Below are 15,146 nucleotides of genomic sequence, written 5' to 3'. Positions count from 1 at the left end.
AAAGTCAAATATTACATGCATCACTCTGAGGGCAATTGAGAAGAGTGTTCTCCTTATCTTGGTTAGTGATTTATTCCCTAGTGGCTGATTCTGGGACTAAAAGCAGGGGCGAGGTTGTTTTTGACCATTTTACACGTAACTCCCATTAAAATGGAAAAAAACAAAGTGGCTATCCAATAGCAGGATGTTCTTGGACAGTTTATAAAAGATGATCACATCTTATGGTCCCCACCCTCTGTAACCTACTATAAAATATTTAGAAAATATTGGATGTTTTTAGGATCTCTAAGTCTAGTGACTTTCCTGCTTTAACAACTCTTGTATAGGAATCAGAATTCCCAGGAATTCCACAGCTATTTGACAAAGATGAGACTGACCCAATACTAGTCTTCTAGAGTAGGGGTCCCCACCTCCAGGAATGTATATATGATCTAAAGGTGGAGCTGATATAATAGTAATAGAAACAAAGTACACAATAAATGTAATACACTTGGGATTTGGGGATGCCAACCCCACCCCTCCCCCAATCGAAAACTGTCTTCCATGACACCTGGTGCCCAAACTGTTGGGGACCACTATAGACGACCATGCGAGGAGAGACGGCTGGAGGATATGTCCCATGTGAGTCCACTCTGGATGGGCCGCTTTGCCCTACACATCATTTTTATTCAACTACTCCCTCTGAACTGCCAAGGACTGGAGACTCCACTCCAAGAATCAGCTCACCTCCCCAAACTGGCCTTCACCCAGCTTCTCCTTGAATGTTAAGAGCTTCCTGGGGAACTCTTCCACAGCCACGTCTTTTCCCGAAAGCAGGTCCATGGTAACGGCAGGCACAGAGTAGGTGTTGCCTCCAGTCACCCCCTGGAGGTTCACAATGTCAGCCTCTGCGTAGTGGGGCACGCCCTCGGGCCCACTGGGCTGGACTGGCTTCACAACGCCACTGCAGCCTGGGAAGATGAGGACAATGAGCTTCATCCCGTGGAGCATTTTTGGAGATCTCTTTAAGAAAGAAAATCTGACAGAAAGGCTAAAACATGCAGCCAATTCATGTTAATGTATGGCAAAAACCATCACAATATTGTAAACTAATTATCTTCCAATGATAATAAAGTAAAAAAAAAAAAAAAAAAGCCCCCAGTCTAACCTAGGCTATGACATTATTACCTGGACAATGGTTCCTCTAGAGACTTTCCTGTGGCCTCCAGAATACAGGTCACCATTTTATCTCTTACCCTTCTCCTCATACTACATGATCATTAACAATCTCCTTGACTAAACTTATGGAATTGCAGTGAAGCTCTAGGAAGGCTGGCGATACTAGTTAGGGCGGGAGTATTAAAGTTTTAGGATTTAACAGCATATTTTCTTAATTTTTAGATATGATCACTGATGTAAATAACCTACTTTACGGATTAAAAACTTTGATTAAATTTATATGATCTAGCTTAAGACAGCCTAACTTTAAAACACATTAAAATATGAGGGGGATATTTTAGACTTCAGGAAGTAGGTAAGCTACTTTGGTTTGGCCTAAAAAATCAATTATATCCCTTTTCTTGTTATCTCTGTAAAAGTCCCATAGTTCAATATGCTCCGTCAAAGTTTGCTATAATGGCACCCCACTCCAGTACTCTTGCCTGGAAAATCCCATGGATGGAGGAGCCTGGTGGGCTGCAGTCCATGGGGTTGCTAAGAGTCGGGCATGACTGAGCGACTTCACTTTCACTTTTCACTTTCATGCATTGGAGAAGGAAATGGCAACCCACTCCAGTGTTCTTGCCTGGAGAATCTCAGGGACAGAGGAGCCTCGTGGGCTTCTGTCTATGGGGTCACACAGAGTCGGACACGACTGAAGCGACTTAGCAGCAGCAGCAGCAGAATGGTAAATATAAAGAAAGCTGAACTCCAAAGAATTGATGCTTTTGAACTGTGAGAAGACTCCTGAGAGTCCCTTGGACTGCAAGGAGATCCAACCAGTCCATCCTAAAGGAAATCAGTCCTGAATATTCATTGGAAGGACTGATGCTGAAGCTGAAACTTCAATACTTTGGCCACCCAATATGAAGAACTGACTCATTGGAAAAGACCGTGATGCTGGGAAAGACTGAAGGCAGGAAGAGAAGGGGATGACAGAGGATGAGATAGTTGGATGGCACCACCAACTCGATAGACATGAGTTTGTGCAAGCTTCGGGAGTTGGTGATGGACAGGGAAGCCTGGCATGCTGCAGTCCATGGGGTCGCAGAGTCAGACACGAGTGAGCTGCTGAACTGAACTGAACTAAACTGAGTGGTAGATACACATGAGTGTCCTTTCTTCATTTGGAAAGACTCCCTTGAAAAGCCTCTGCCCTCGTGATTAGTCCTGCTACTTTTCCAATGACCTCTCTCCTGAACACCATCAGTCCTCTCCTATTGACGCAGGTCACTTTTGGTTGCTGTTATTATGGAAAGAAAACCTGCTCTTAGTCTCAGTGATGACCCCAGCATCCCTTCTAATGTCACTCTGTAGCCATTTTTAAAAAACACTGGGATGTGAATCAACTGGCACCATTTACCAAAGCAATGCTTTTACTGAGAAAAGGCAAGAGATATTTACTTTCATAATAAAATCATATATGAGTCTAATACATCATTCACCAAAGAGAAATGAACAAAAATTAAATAACACAATTATTGTGCTTCGTCTCTCAGTCGTGTCCAACTCTTTGCAACCCCATGGACTGTAGCCTGCAGGCTCCTCTGTCCATGGGGATTCTCCAGGCAAGAATACTGGAGCGGGCCCTTCTCCAGGGGATCTTCCCTACCCAGGGATCAAACCCAGGTCTCTCACATTGCAGGTGGATTCTTTACTGTCTGTACCACCAGGGATGCCCAACACAATTATATAGGTGACTAAAAACTGGGGATTCTAGGATGTCTTTAGCTTCATTGTTTTTTCTTCAAGTTTGATTCTAGTCCTGAATTTACCCCTATTGGTGTTTGATGTTGAGTAAGTACCTTATCTGAATCTTCTTACTTTCCTCTCATGAAAAAAGAAGAGGTTGGACTAGTTGGGCTGTTTAGGTTCTTCCAGTGTTAACACTTTACTGACACATTTTATCTGTTTTCTTCTTCTAACATGTGGGGCCTTCCGAACATCTGCTATTATTAGTAGCAGAGGAGAGATGCTCAGATTTGAGCAGGAGTAGCAGCAGACCCAATCTGGAGAGACAGTGTGGGCTTAGACCCAATCTGGAGAGACAGTGTGGGCTTCCCAGGAGAAGGCGGACTTCTCCAGGCTAAGCTAGGCTTGGCTGAGCAGGAGTAACGGTGTCACACCTTTATAAACCTTGTCCCTCACTTCTCTGCCCATCACTTCATCCTCACCTGATTCTTCCTCCCCTGGAGCAAATTCTGGAAGTTTTCGTATCAGCCTGGATGGCTCCTGGTAGTCAGGGCGAAGTGGAAAGATGCGATCATAAGTGGAGTTGGACTCCTGCTCACTTGGTGATGAGGAGCGGTTATTGTTGAACATGCTGGATTCACTGGGCAGGGAAAGGCTGACTGTCATTTCATCATCCAGCATCCTCCGGGAAGCCTAAAAGAGAAGGGGAGAAAGGCATGTTGGCACAAAAGAGATCATCACTCCCTCCTCTTCTTAAAGCCAGCTCTTCCACTCAGATGAAAATCACTCTTTAATACTCAAACTCCAGAAGCAAGGCAAGTGACAGGGATGCAGCCTGGTTCCACAAATACCTAAACTGTAGAAATTCAGAAAAATCTTTCATTTCATCAAGGAAGAATTTGACTTCTAAATAAATACACTGCCAACATTCATCAACTCCCACTGAAGAACTTATAAGCATCATTCACATGACACTGTAGGAACCTATCAATAACCAATCAAAGAATATCAATCTTAGCATTTTCAAAGTTCCATTAAATAATGGGTTTTCCTGACACCATTCAACCACTTGGTTTTGTATAGATATAAATTAAAATGCTCATGAACACAACAAATGTGTTGTACTACGATGAATCTGCATTTCACCTGATCACTCTGGCATTGTATGTTAGAGTAAAACTCTCTTTATCCTGCATTTCTACTAACCAAAAATAAAATTACTACAAAATAGGAAAGGAAAGCCCTACATGTCTAGGGATACTGAGGTGAATTATACCTCTGTGTGTGTGTGTGTTAGTAGCTCAGTCATGTCCCACTCTCTGTGACTCCTTGAACTATAGCCCACCAGGCTCCTCTGTCCATGGAATTCTCCAGGCAAGAATACTGGAGTGGGTTCCCATTCCCTTCTCCAGGGATCTTCTCAACCCAGAGATTAAACCCAGGTCTCCTGCATTGAAGGCAGATTCTTTACCATTTGAGCCACCAGGGAAGCCCAAATTATACCTAACCCAGGAATAAGAAGAATTAAACAGCTAATTTTTCTTGCATTCCATCTAATATGGCCTGCCTGCTCCTTCAAAATGAACTCTCATAATCTAAATATATATGACTCTTTAGATTTAAACACGTGAAATGTTCTACTCCAGCAAACATACCTTGAGTGCGCAATGGAGAAATTGAGATGTGTGCTCCATAAGCTAGGCTGATAGATCCTCAACAATGAGCATGGAGGCCAGCACATGTAGGTACTCAATAAATATGGGTTGACTCTCTCAAAGAGAGAATTGAGGACACCATTATAAGTATCCTGCAAATAATGCTATAGCATAAGGCTACTTTGAGTAATGTATTGGGAATATAAATATATGCTTAAAGGTCTTCTACAAAAAAAATCCTTTCCTCAAGGAGGAATCCTGTGTTATTCTAGAGTGTTTTTGAATTTTCTCACTCAGGATGTACAGGCATAAAAAGAATTTCTTGAAGGACCAAGTTAAATATTCAAGGGAAAAATGTTTAGTCTCCCTTTTACCTAGAGAGTCTCCAGCCCCAAATTCTTCTCCCAGACCACGAATATGTTCCAGTGGGTTTCAGAAGAAAGACTCAGAGATGAGTGGTAAATTCTGGTGCAGAGAAAAATAGCTTATAGAATAGAGAACACAGACTTTCCCCCCTCAATTAAAAAAATGCAGTCATAACAGACTCTTCAATAAGAGCACAGCATCAAGCTTTCCAGTGAATCTTCAGACCACCAGCTTCTTCCACCACCACTCTTCGCTAGCCTTCTCCCTGGAATCTAGAGACTCAGTATGCTTCAGCATGCTAAAAGAAGAAAGGTTTTGGTGTTGCCCCATCATGCCAGTGTGTGAGCTCTCTGTGGATTCTACCTTTCAGCCTTCAGCCACTATTTCTGGACTGAAAGCTTTAATTTAGTCAAAGTATTTTCAGACTCATGATAGAAGTCCCTGTGGGAAGCAAAGAGATCTTCTCTTCTGTGAAATATTCCTGCCTAAAAACCTTAAAGTAAACTTCAGGCTTTCAGCGCCTAAGTGTGTAACAGCTCAGAAGGAATCGCAGGCTGCTTGTCTAGGTCATTCCCTTCACTTCTCTGATATTAGCCCCTTCCTCTTGTCCCACCCACCAAGAGTTCAGAAAGTCCCAGTCCATTCACCTCTTCTGGTATGTACTCCACAGAGGCACTGGTCTCCTCTGAGAGCCCATCTCCAAACACAGGAGCTATGAACACAATCAGGCGTTATTACCCTCCCTCCCGGTCCCAGCCGTCAATGGGCATTTCAAAGTCCCACAACCCAGAGCACCTGTGACCTCTCACAGTCCACATCCATTTGAGCTCATTAACCAGGGACAATGCCCATGGGCAAAGGTGGAAACACTTTATCATCAGCAAACTCCAAGAATATCACACACTTAGCAACAGTGCCCAGAGTTGCTATCTGGTCTAAAAAAAAAACAAAAGAAGTCATAGATAATCCATCTGTGCATGTGTGCTAAGTCACTTCAGTCATGCCTGACTCTGTAACCCTATGGACTATAACCAGCCAGGCTCCTCTGTCCATGGGATCCTCCAGGCAAGAATACTGGAGTGGGTTGCCATTTCCTTTTTCAGGGGATCTCCATGACCCAGGGATGGAACCCACATCTGCTTATGTCTCCTGCATTGGCAGGCAGAGCCTTTACCACTAGCGCCATTGGAAGCCCCAGTCTACCTGTGGTGGAATGTATATAGTTTAGAAGAAAAAGAGTCAACAAATTTCAAGACTGACAATTGGAACCAGCATAAAAAACAGGATATTAATGGCACTGAGAACTTCATATTTTTTAAACAGAAAAACAGTTAAATATAACTACTATGACCAACTCACCATTATTCAATGAGGTTCAGGTAAAATCATTGGAAAAAGTCTCTGTAGACTGTAAAGTGTTAGACAAATGTAGTAGAAATTATACAGATCACTTGGCCTAGACAAAATGAATTGGAGGAGGCATTCAGAGGATGTATAGCCATAACATTCAAGTACAAAAAGAAGTTGGAATAGAATTGCAAGAAACTTGGCTTGGATATTAATGATGTTGGATATTTTTCTACACACACACACACACCAAAAAACAAGCAAGCAGTAAAAACAAAAGAAACAGCATTATAAGAAATTTTAGCTAGGTATCAGTTATGCATCAGAATCGCTTGTTAACTTTTTAAATTAATTTATTTTAATTGTAGTATAATTACTTTATAATTTTTAAAAATACAGATGCTGACACTCCACCCCAAAACCCAGTGAATCAGAATCTTCGGGGAAGATGCCTAAGTTGAGATGCCTAAATGTGTTGGGAAGAAAAAAAAGTTTTTGAGTTCTCTAGGAAGGTTTCAAAATCTCCATCCTAAAAATGAGAAACTGGACTTAGCTTATTCTTTTCTGATCCTTTCAGCCCTAGCTTCTCTATTCCTATGCCTCTTGGCAGCCTTGATGATCTTTCTAACTATTTACATAATTTTGTGATTTGCCTCTTACTCCCAGGGTAAGAGCAGCTCACGAAAGGATGGAGCAGTTTCCTATGCCATGATGGTTCTGCACTTCCTCACCTTCTCCAGCATTTTCTGCCAGAACTGCCTCCAAAGGATGATGACAATGATGGCCAAGAGAATGAAGATGATGGCTACCAAGCAGCCAATCAGGATTCGAGTGTTGCTGTCATCAACTTTAAGCATGGGATCTGTAACCAGGAAAGGAAAGATAAAGAATATTATTACCTCTTAAGGCAAGAAGAGCATGAAGGCTTGGACTAGAGATAAGAAGGCCGAACTTGCTGCTTCAGGATAATTCCACAACATGTCACCTTAACACTTCGTATTGCTACTCTTGTATTACTTTGCTCCTATTTCCTACAGTCCACATCCATGGGACAGTAGCCTCCTCTTCTTCATGTTTTAGACTGGATAATGGAGAGGCTTTCCATTCTTCCCAAAATTTTGCTCCTTCGTACCATGGCTTGGGTCTGCTGGCCTCTAATCTCACCTCATGTAAAGCAGGTAAAGAACTAGTCTCACTGTGATTTCTTTGAGACATGCCAGGGTAGTGAGAGTCCTCTCTGGACTTTACACTATGATTATATATTTCCCAGATAGCTGACTTATACAGCCAGTGGCTGTCTGAAGCAATGGATACATTTGCCCATATTTCCCTGCAATTGGAGAGACTAGCTTTTTGTTCCAAAGACTTCCATTCTTTCCTTGAGATCCCTACAGTGGGTCTCACCTAGACACATCCCCCTCCCTGTTTTTGCTCCAAGTGTCCCAAACTTCCAAGAAGCTGTTGGGACAACTCAAGACTCAGCCTCAGCTGAAGAAGCACATGGACCAGAGGGAAGGGAGTGAGTTTGGGCCATTAACTTTGGATGTGGACTGTCCTATCTTTCCAGAGCTACTCTTCATCCAAGGACACCTTCTATCAAGCTTCCTACACAGTCAGGCCTTTGCAAATCTCCACTCTTCTTCATCCTCTGGAAGGTCTCCTCAACTTAATTTTTATAACGAAGAATTCCATAACACATACCATAGGTTGTGGGTGCCACAGGCGATGTGGGCAGGGCTCCAGAGTTGTTGTACATTGCAGCATCTGTTATAAAACAAGGGTGAGTCAGAGCTCAAGGGAAGAAGACAGCTAGGTAGTGGTTTTTCTGAAGGGAGGTTCTAAGCTAGTACTTTGTGAAATCAATTTACTGGATTAGAAATGAAATCATATATTATTAATAAATAAATAATATTACCATTCATCTGAATAGCAAGGGCAACTTTTCTTTTGCAAGTATCATGATATAAAAAAATTTAAGAAAGAATGATCGGAGGGCTGTGACCACACATTATCATAAAGCATGCATAGGAAGTGAGACCCAAGTTCAGTAAAATACAGAGAGAATATAATGAGTTAGAGACATGGAACAGACATGGTGCTAAAGATGACCTTGCCTTCAAGGAAATTAAATTAATTGAACTTTTTTGTTTACTAAGGAGTTTTCATTATGTTTCATTGTCCCAGACTTTTGATTTACAAATTAAGCCTTCATCCTTATAGATAAATTAGAGCAGGGGTCCCCAACCTCCAGGGTCTAATGCCTGATGATCTGAGGTGGAGTTGATGTAATAACAGTAGAAACAAAGTACACAATAAATGTAATGTGCTTGAATTATCCTGAAACTACCACCTCTCTCCATCCCATTGGTGGAAAAATTGTCTTCCATGAAACTTGTCCCTGGTGCCAAAAATGTTGGGAACCACCGAGTTAAATTATCCTTTACTGTGATCCTGAAGCTTCCAAGACTAGATCCCAAAAGTATATTTGACAGATTGATGTTGGTAACTTATTTTTCCCTCTGATTTGTCTAATAAAGAGGGGAAGAATTAAAATACTCACTTCCCATCCAAAAGAGGTTCTGTCCCCCAAACCTAATTTTTCTTCTTATTAGCATTATGATATATAAAGTATCTGGCACCCACCTGTACTTTTCTGAATTGGATTCTCAGGCTTCAGTGAAAACTAATATTATCATGACATTAAAGTTCAAGATATTTCAGCAGTCAAAAACTATGTAACTATAGCTACAACTATTTTAAGTCTTTTTGGCACACTTCTAAAAGTGTCTTCTTTAATGTTAATGAGAATATATACAGCAAGCGTATCTAATATGTTGGTCTGATTTGGGTTTACACAGGATGTATTTAATCACTTACTGAGAATATTTTTTCAAAGTTGTATTCTTATCAAGAAAATGTAAAAATGATATGAATACATTTTCTGTGATTTTATGCCAACAAACATCACTGTTTAGGAGATCATTTAATATGAAATAATTGCACTGACACATCTTGTTCCATTTTCCTATCAGAAATACAAGTTTAAGATGACTTAAAACTAATCATTCATGTTGTTCTAAAATTCTTTGGTCATTAAGTTAGCAAAATATGCCTTATATTAATTCCTGAAGCAAACATTTCAAGTCTTCTGCAGAAACTCTGAGGATGGTGGAAACCTACTGTTTCCTAATTAACACTTATGACTTTAAGTAACACTGCTTTTGAACATTTAGATTTCTTCCCTCAATAAATACTTTATAAAATAATGAATCCACTCACTTTTAGCTTAAATTTTCATAACAGAAGGTATGGAGGCACCAAACCTCTTTTTCTAAACATGTGCTCTATTTCCTTATTAATATATCTTAATTAGCAAAACATCTTAAAATCTTTTTCTTTTAAAAATCAAATTAGGAAGAATGGGATCTTCTGGTTTATTTTTAGTCTCCCCTCTTCTCTGATGTCATTTTTTTGCCTATATTCTTCTTCCAGACCTGGTATAAAGTCTCACTCCTTTGTCCATTATAAATCTACTCTCTAGTGACCTCTCTCCTTCTGACCTTATTGTTGGTCACCACTTTGAACATCTTATGAAAAAAAAATCATTATCTAGGTTTTCAATCCTCATCTAAACTGTGATGATATAGACAGTGTCCTAAATGGCTTTTAATTTTTCATGATTTGACACAGTCCATATTGCCAACTTTGTGGTCTCTAAATACCGTTCCCCAATAAAAGGAACCAAGATCAATTGAGGAAATGTGATTCCACATCTGGGGCAGTGAATGCTCAAAATAAGCTCAGAACATCTCGTTCTTTCAGATAGGAAAACAGCTATCAAAAACTTATAGGATCCAATTCAAAGTAGACAGAGCCAGCTTAAGGGCATGTGCTCTGGTCAAATGCAGGCAATCTGAGTATTAAAAAAGAATATTAATTGCAACAAACACTGAATTTATAAAAACCAATGAATGCATAATGATACTAAGAAACATAACAAGGATGAAAATCAAAACAAAATCTATTCAACACCATTGAAAGTTGCTAAAGGTTGCATTAACTCATTACTCTGAAAATTGATGAAAAAATTAATCATGTATCCTGCCCCTGCAATGTGAACTATATTTCAAGGTTAACAAGGGTATGGAGAATAGTTCTCATATTCAGAATAAATTCAGCTAATAAATGCAAAAGGAACAAAAGAATTAGAAAATCATCAGTCAGCAACTCCTAATGAAATAATTTAAGCAGTGGTCATCAATGGAGGGTAAAGTGTAAGGAGAAAGATCGTGGGGAACTTTTCTGTGAAAGAAGAACCACCTGAGCCCAAAGATCAATCTTAGCATCACTAAAAGTGAGGGAGTCTAACATAGCATCTCCACGATGAGATTCAACACAAAGTACACAACACTATCTATGAAAAATCCTTAGCAAAAATAAATACTGAGTTTGAATCAAATTCACCTGTAGATATAACCTCCAGTCAACAAGATGACAGAGGATATAAGTTACAGTAAAATGACACCACGGAAAGGAATCAGTTAATCCAGAATAGAATTTTTTTTTAGTTATTCTTTAGATTAAAAGAGATATAACCTACCAATATAATAAAGGTAATACACCAGGAGGGGCTTATTAGTAGGATCCTAATTATTCAAGCCCACTGTTGTTAAGACATTATTAGACAATCAAGGATACATGAGTGTGGGTTGCTATTATATTACATTAAGGAATTAGTTATTAATAAATGTCATTATAATACATTGTTATAAAGATAATATTATCTTTTCAGGTGTATTCTAAAATTTTATTATTGAAATCAAATAACATCTCAGATTTGCTTCAAAACTCTATAGCAAAAAGGGAGGAATAAATGAAACAAGGATGACAAAAAAAATCAACAATTAGTAAAGCTAAGTGATGGATGGAGGTTCATTGTTCTCTTTAGTGTATATTTAGACATCTTCATTTAAAGACTTTTAACAGTGCTTAGGTTTGCATTCCCTTAACTGGTTTGATTTACATTAAAGTTTTAACACATTGTATTCATTTTCTTTCTTTTTTTTTTTTTAGACAAATATGAGTGAGAGCCAAGTAAACATTCTGTCCACTTCCACAGTCTCATCTCTGCCCTTCCACAACCAAACTAGTGGCGAAAAAGATTCTATCTACCCATGAGACGCCACTTGTATAACCTTTTTCTTCTCAGAGACCCACCAATGAGAAGCTCTGGACACTGCCTTCCTCCTTTGCCACCCTGCTCCCACTTCCCTAAGGGCCATCCAAGCTCCCAACCTGATTGGAAGGTGATCTCACTGAACATCATCCAGGTGTCAGCAAAATGGTATTGGCACTTGATGGCACTGGCCATGCGGTGGTGGAGGGGCACAGTGACGAAGCGAGCACTGGGGTTGACGTCATCCAGCACCAGCGGGAAGGAGACGGCGTTAGGTTCCCATTCATTGGCTTCAGAGCGGAAGTAGCACTGGACCTCCTTAAAAATCTTCACACCCTTAGCAAACATGTTGTTGCAGTGGACCTGGCCGAGAAAGAGGCATGGAGTGACAGCTTGACCCTGCTGGGTGGCACTGGGGACGCAGTGCAACCTCACCCAGTAAGACCTTAGACTTGTCAAATTTCTCTGAGCACTACCCTTGGTGAATAATTGATGCTCTGCAGTAACGCGTTTTTCCCTTCTAGGAACCTCATAGTGGCAGTGGAGCATTGCTCTGACTTTATAAAACCTAGGCTAATACTCTAGTCACCTTTATACAGTTGTGCTCCCCTAGCCATGGGGTTGCTAAAAGTCGGACACGACTGAGCGACTTTGCTTTCACTTTTCACTTTCATGCAATGGAGAAGGAAATGGCAACCCACTCCAGCATTCTTGCCTGGAGAATCCTAGGGACGGGGAAGCCTGGTGGGCTGCCGTCTATGGGGTCGCACAGTCGGACACGACTGAAGCGATTTAGCAGCAGCAGCAGCCATCTTGCTGCAGACTCCTGGGAGAGGCGTCCTCATCTGTTAAATGAGGGCTGGACCAGCCTCCTCTCAACTCCTCCTTTTCCCTTAACACTCGCTGGTCTATAACTGTACCTCTCACCACTCCAATCCTCTCAACCATGGTTGCTATCTACCCAGAATCAAGGTATTCTGAACTACTTTCTCCTAGGTACATTTCCAAAGTTAATCCACTCCTTTCAATGAGTTTAGATGAGAACCCTGAAATAACACACTATCCAATACAATTTCATCTTTCTCTTTAGAAATCTCATTTTAACTGTCAGATACTAGCATTTGTCAGCCAGAGACGCAAGACTTAATTATCTCTCCTAATTAAATTCATTTTGGTAAAGCCATTTTGATGAACGCATTAAATCTTCATCATAGATACTTTCTGAGATGAGAAAAGAAAATCTTTGGGAAGGTAGCTTGTACCCTCTTGCCTGCTGCCATGACTCTCTAGCCAGGGTATTTGTATGGCTTTTCAGGGTCATGAGGAAGAAGGATTCCACAACAGTTCTTCTGTAGCACCTTGCTGTGAGTAACATCCCTCAAAAGCAGAATGTCCGTGTTTGTAACTAAGTCAAGTCTCTGGCAGTAGTTCAGTAACATTGCCTCAGGCTCAGTTCTATGTAGAAAATGGAGCTCTGCTGGTCACTCGCCCCTGAATTTAAAGACTTTAGGTTGGAAAAGCATCATTGTAATCTTTGGAATATATTTGTTATTTCAATTTTATGTCTTGCTTAGTCCCTGAATTGTAACCCTTTAATACCATCCTCTGGTTTCTGGGTAATCAGTACAACCCAAGTGGCTCAAATGGTAAAGAATTTGCCTGCAATGCAGATCTCAGTTTGATCCCTGGGTTGGGAAGATCCCCTGGAATAGGAAATGGCAACCCATTCCAGTATTCTTGCCCGGAGAATTCCATGGACAGAGGAGCCTGGCAGGACACAGTCCAATGGGCCACAAAGAATCGGACACCACTGAGCAACTAGCACTTCCATTTTTTTAAATTCAGAATTTATTTTTAGCTGAGGAAGAAGAAGTAATGATATAGGAATTTAAAGACTGATGAAACAGACCAGAGATATGTGAAAAGAATAAAATCATGAAATATTAGAGTGACTGGAGTCTTCAAAAATCTTCTAGTCCAGTTCTCTGTATACTAATGAGGAAACTGACCCTCCAAGAGGTTTGACCTGTCTGGGGTCAGTCAACATCAGAACAGGATCTAGAATCATAGACTGTAGTCCAGCATGCTTTCCACATCCATGCTACATGGAAAGGGGGCAAATCACCTCAAATTTCCCATTTGGATTTTCCTCTAAATGTTAATGATGAAAACATGTGTTAATATCTTCTTTGGGATGAATTAACAGCTTCAGTCTATTGACCACAAGTAAGCAGAATAAGGCTAAGAACAGAATCAAAGAAATGCCATCTACAGCTTCAATAGATTTTTCAGATGTTTTGAAATCTATGGAGTGTTGGATAAGTGGTCTGTGGGGAAGACAATAATCTGTCCTGCAAATGTTTTGGGAATCCTGGAATGTAAAAACATAGGACAGGATTTCATTCCCCAGTGGACTTAAATACCCGTGGCAGATTCATGTTGATGTATGGCAAAACCAATACAATATTGTAAAGTAATTAGCCTCCAATTAAATAAATTTATATTTAAAAAATAAAAATAAATATTTATTTAACAAATAGAAAACATTTTTAAATGCACTTATATATATTTCAGAATCGCTTTTATTTTTCCTTGTTTTATTTTATTTTCATTTTATATTTTTCCAAAGAAAAAGCTCTTGAGCTTACAATAATTTATATAGTTTTCCAGTTTTAATTAATTGGTTTATATATTAATCTTTAATGTTGGAATTCAGTGTCCAGTTCATTTTATACCTTCCTTTTTTAATAATGAAGAAAATATTCAATACCATGAATTTTATTCAGTGTAGTTTTATATGTATCCCATTTGTTTTGACATATGTAATGTTTTCATTTTCTAAACGCTCTGTGGATTTGCATTTCTTCGAAATGCTGTATTTTAACTACAATCAGGGCAGAGAGGGAAATGGGCAGTACTTTGCCTAGGAAGCAAAACTCCTCTCTAGAAAACATTGATGACCTGAAACTCCTCTTTAACTTTTTGTTTCAGAAAAGTTAAAACAAGGTAGATGTTCAGCCTCTTAGCCTTAAGAGGACCAACCTTGAGTCAGCTCTTGAGAAGTTTCTGGTATCTTCTCATTGCAGAATATGCTTTTGAATAATTTTGACCTGTGATAAACTACACAGGAGTGGCTGGGGACTCAGGAAGATCAAAGTCAATTGAGTTAATGTTATAGCTTTATGGGGATTTTAAAATACATTTTATTATTTGTGGGACTAGAAATTCTCCCAATGATATACAATGAATTGATACACTTGTTCATAGGTACACATTGGGTAAACATCTTATTCACAACACAAATTAATTTTTCTTTGAAGAATACATAGTTTTGCTACTATGCAAATTTACCTCCTCCCCCCAAAAAAACTTGTGAAGGACAATATGTTATACACAATTGCACACATGTTTTACAACTGCCAAAGAAACATTCATGAGAAACACACTGGTAGACCAGGTATATTCTTCTGTTCTTATTATATAACTAATAGTTATTAATCCAATTAGGAGAGATTATCATCTTAACATGTGAGAGTGATATAGTAGCCATGCATTTGCTTTTTGCCTCCAGTTTCATGCCAAGAATTAACAAATTTTTGTTTACTGGGAAGCCTTAATGGTAAAACAGTTCCCTTCTTCAGGGTTCCTACATACCTCCTTCTGCAAATAAATAGTGTCTTTCCCCACTGAACCTCAAACTGTCCCAAGAAAGA

General features: G+C 39.7%; 1 protein-coding gene across 7 annotated transcripts in view; it reads right to left on the bottom strand.

The window, feature by feature from the left end:
- Positions 1-15,146, bottom strand: part of DDR2 (discoidin domain receptor tyrosine kinase 2) — a 169,499-nt gene that overhangs the window by 14,412 nt on the left and 139,941 nt on the right. For all 7 annotated transcript variants that reach the window (XM_005677124.3, XM_005677122.3, XM_013975422.2 and 4 more), the window contains 5 exons: positions 11,553-11,796; positions 7,959-8,021; positions 6,989-7,119; positions 3,372-3,582; positions 727-950 (listed from right to left, as the gene is read on the bottom strand). In XM_005677124.3, coding sequence (XP_005677181.1) covers positions 727-950; positions 3,372-3,582; positions 6,989-7,119; positions 7,959-8,021; positions 11,553-11,796 — 873 coding nt within the window. The remainder of the gene's footprint in view (positions 1-726; positions 951-3,371; positions 3,583-6,988; positions 7,120-7,958; positions 8,022-11,552; positions 11,797-15,146) is intronic.

The sequence above is a fragment of the Capra hircus genome, chromosome 3 (genome assembly GCF_001704415.2).
Source record: "Capra hircus breed San Clemente chromosome 3, ASM170441v1, whole genome shotgun sequence".
Taxonomy (NCBI): Eukaryota; Metazoa; Chordata; class Mammalia; order Artiodactyla; family Bovidae; genus Capra; species Capra hircus.
This window is presented reverse-complemented; position numbering and strand designations above follow the sequence as displayed.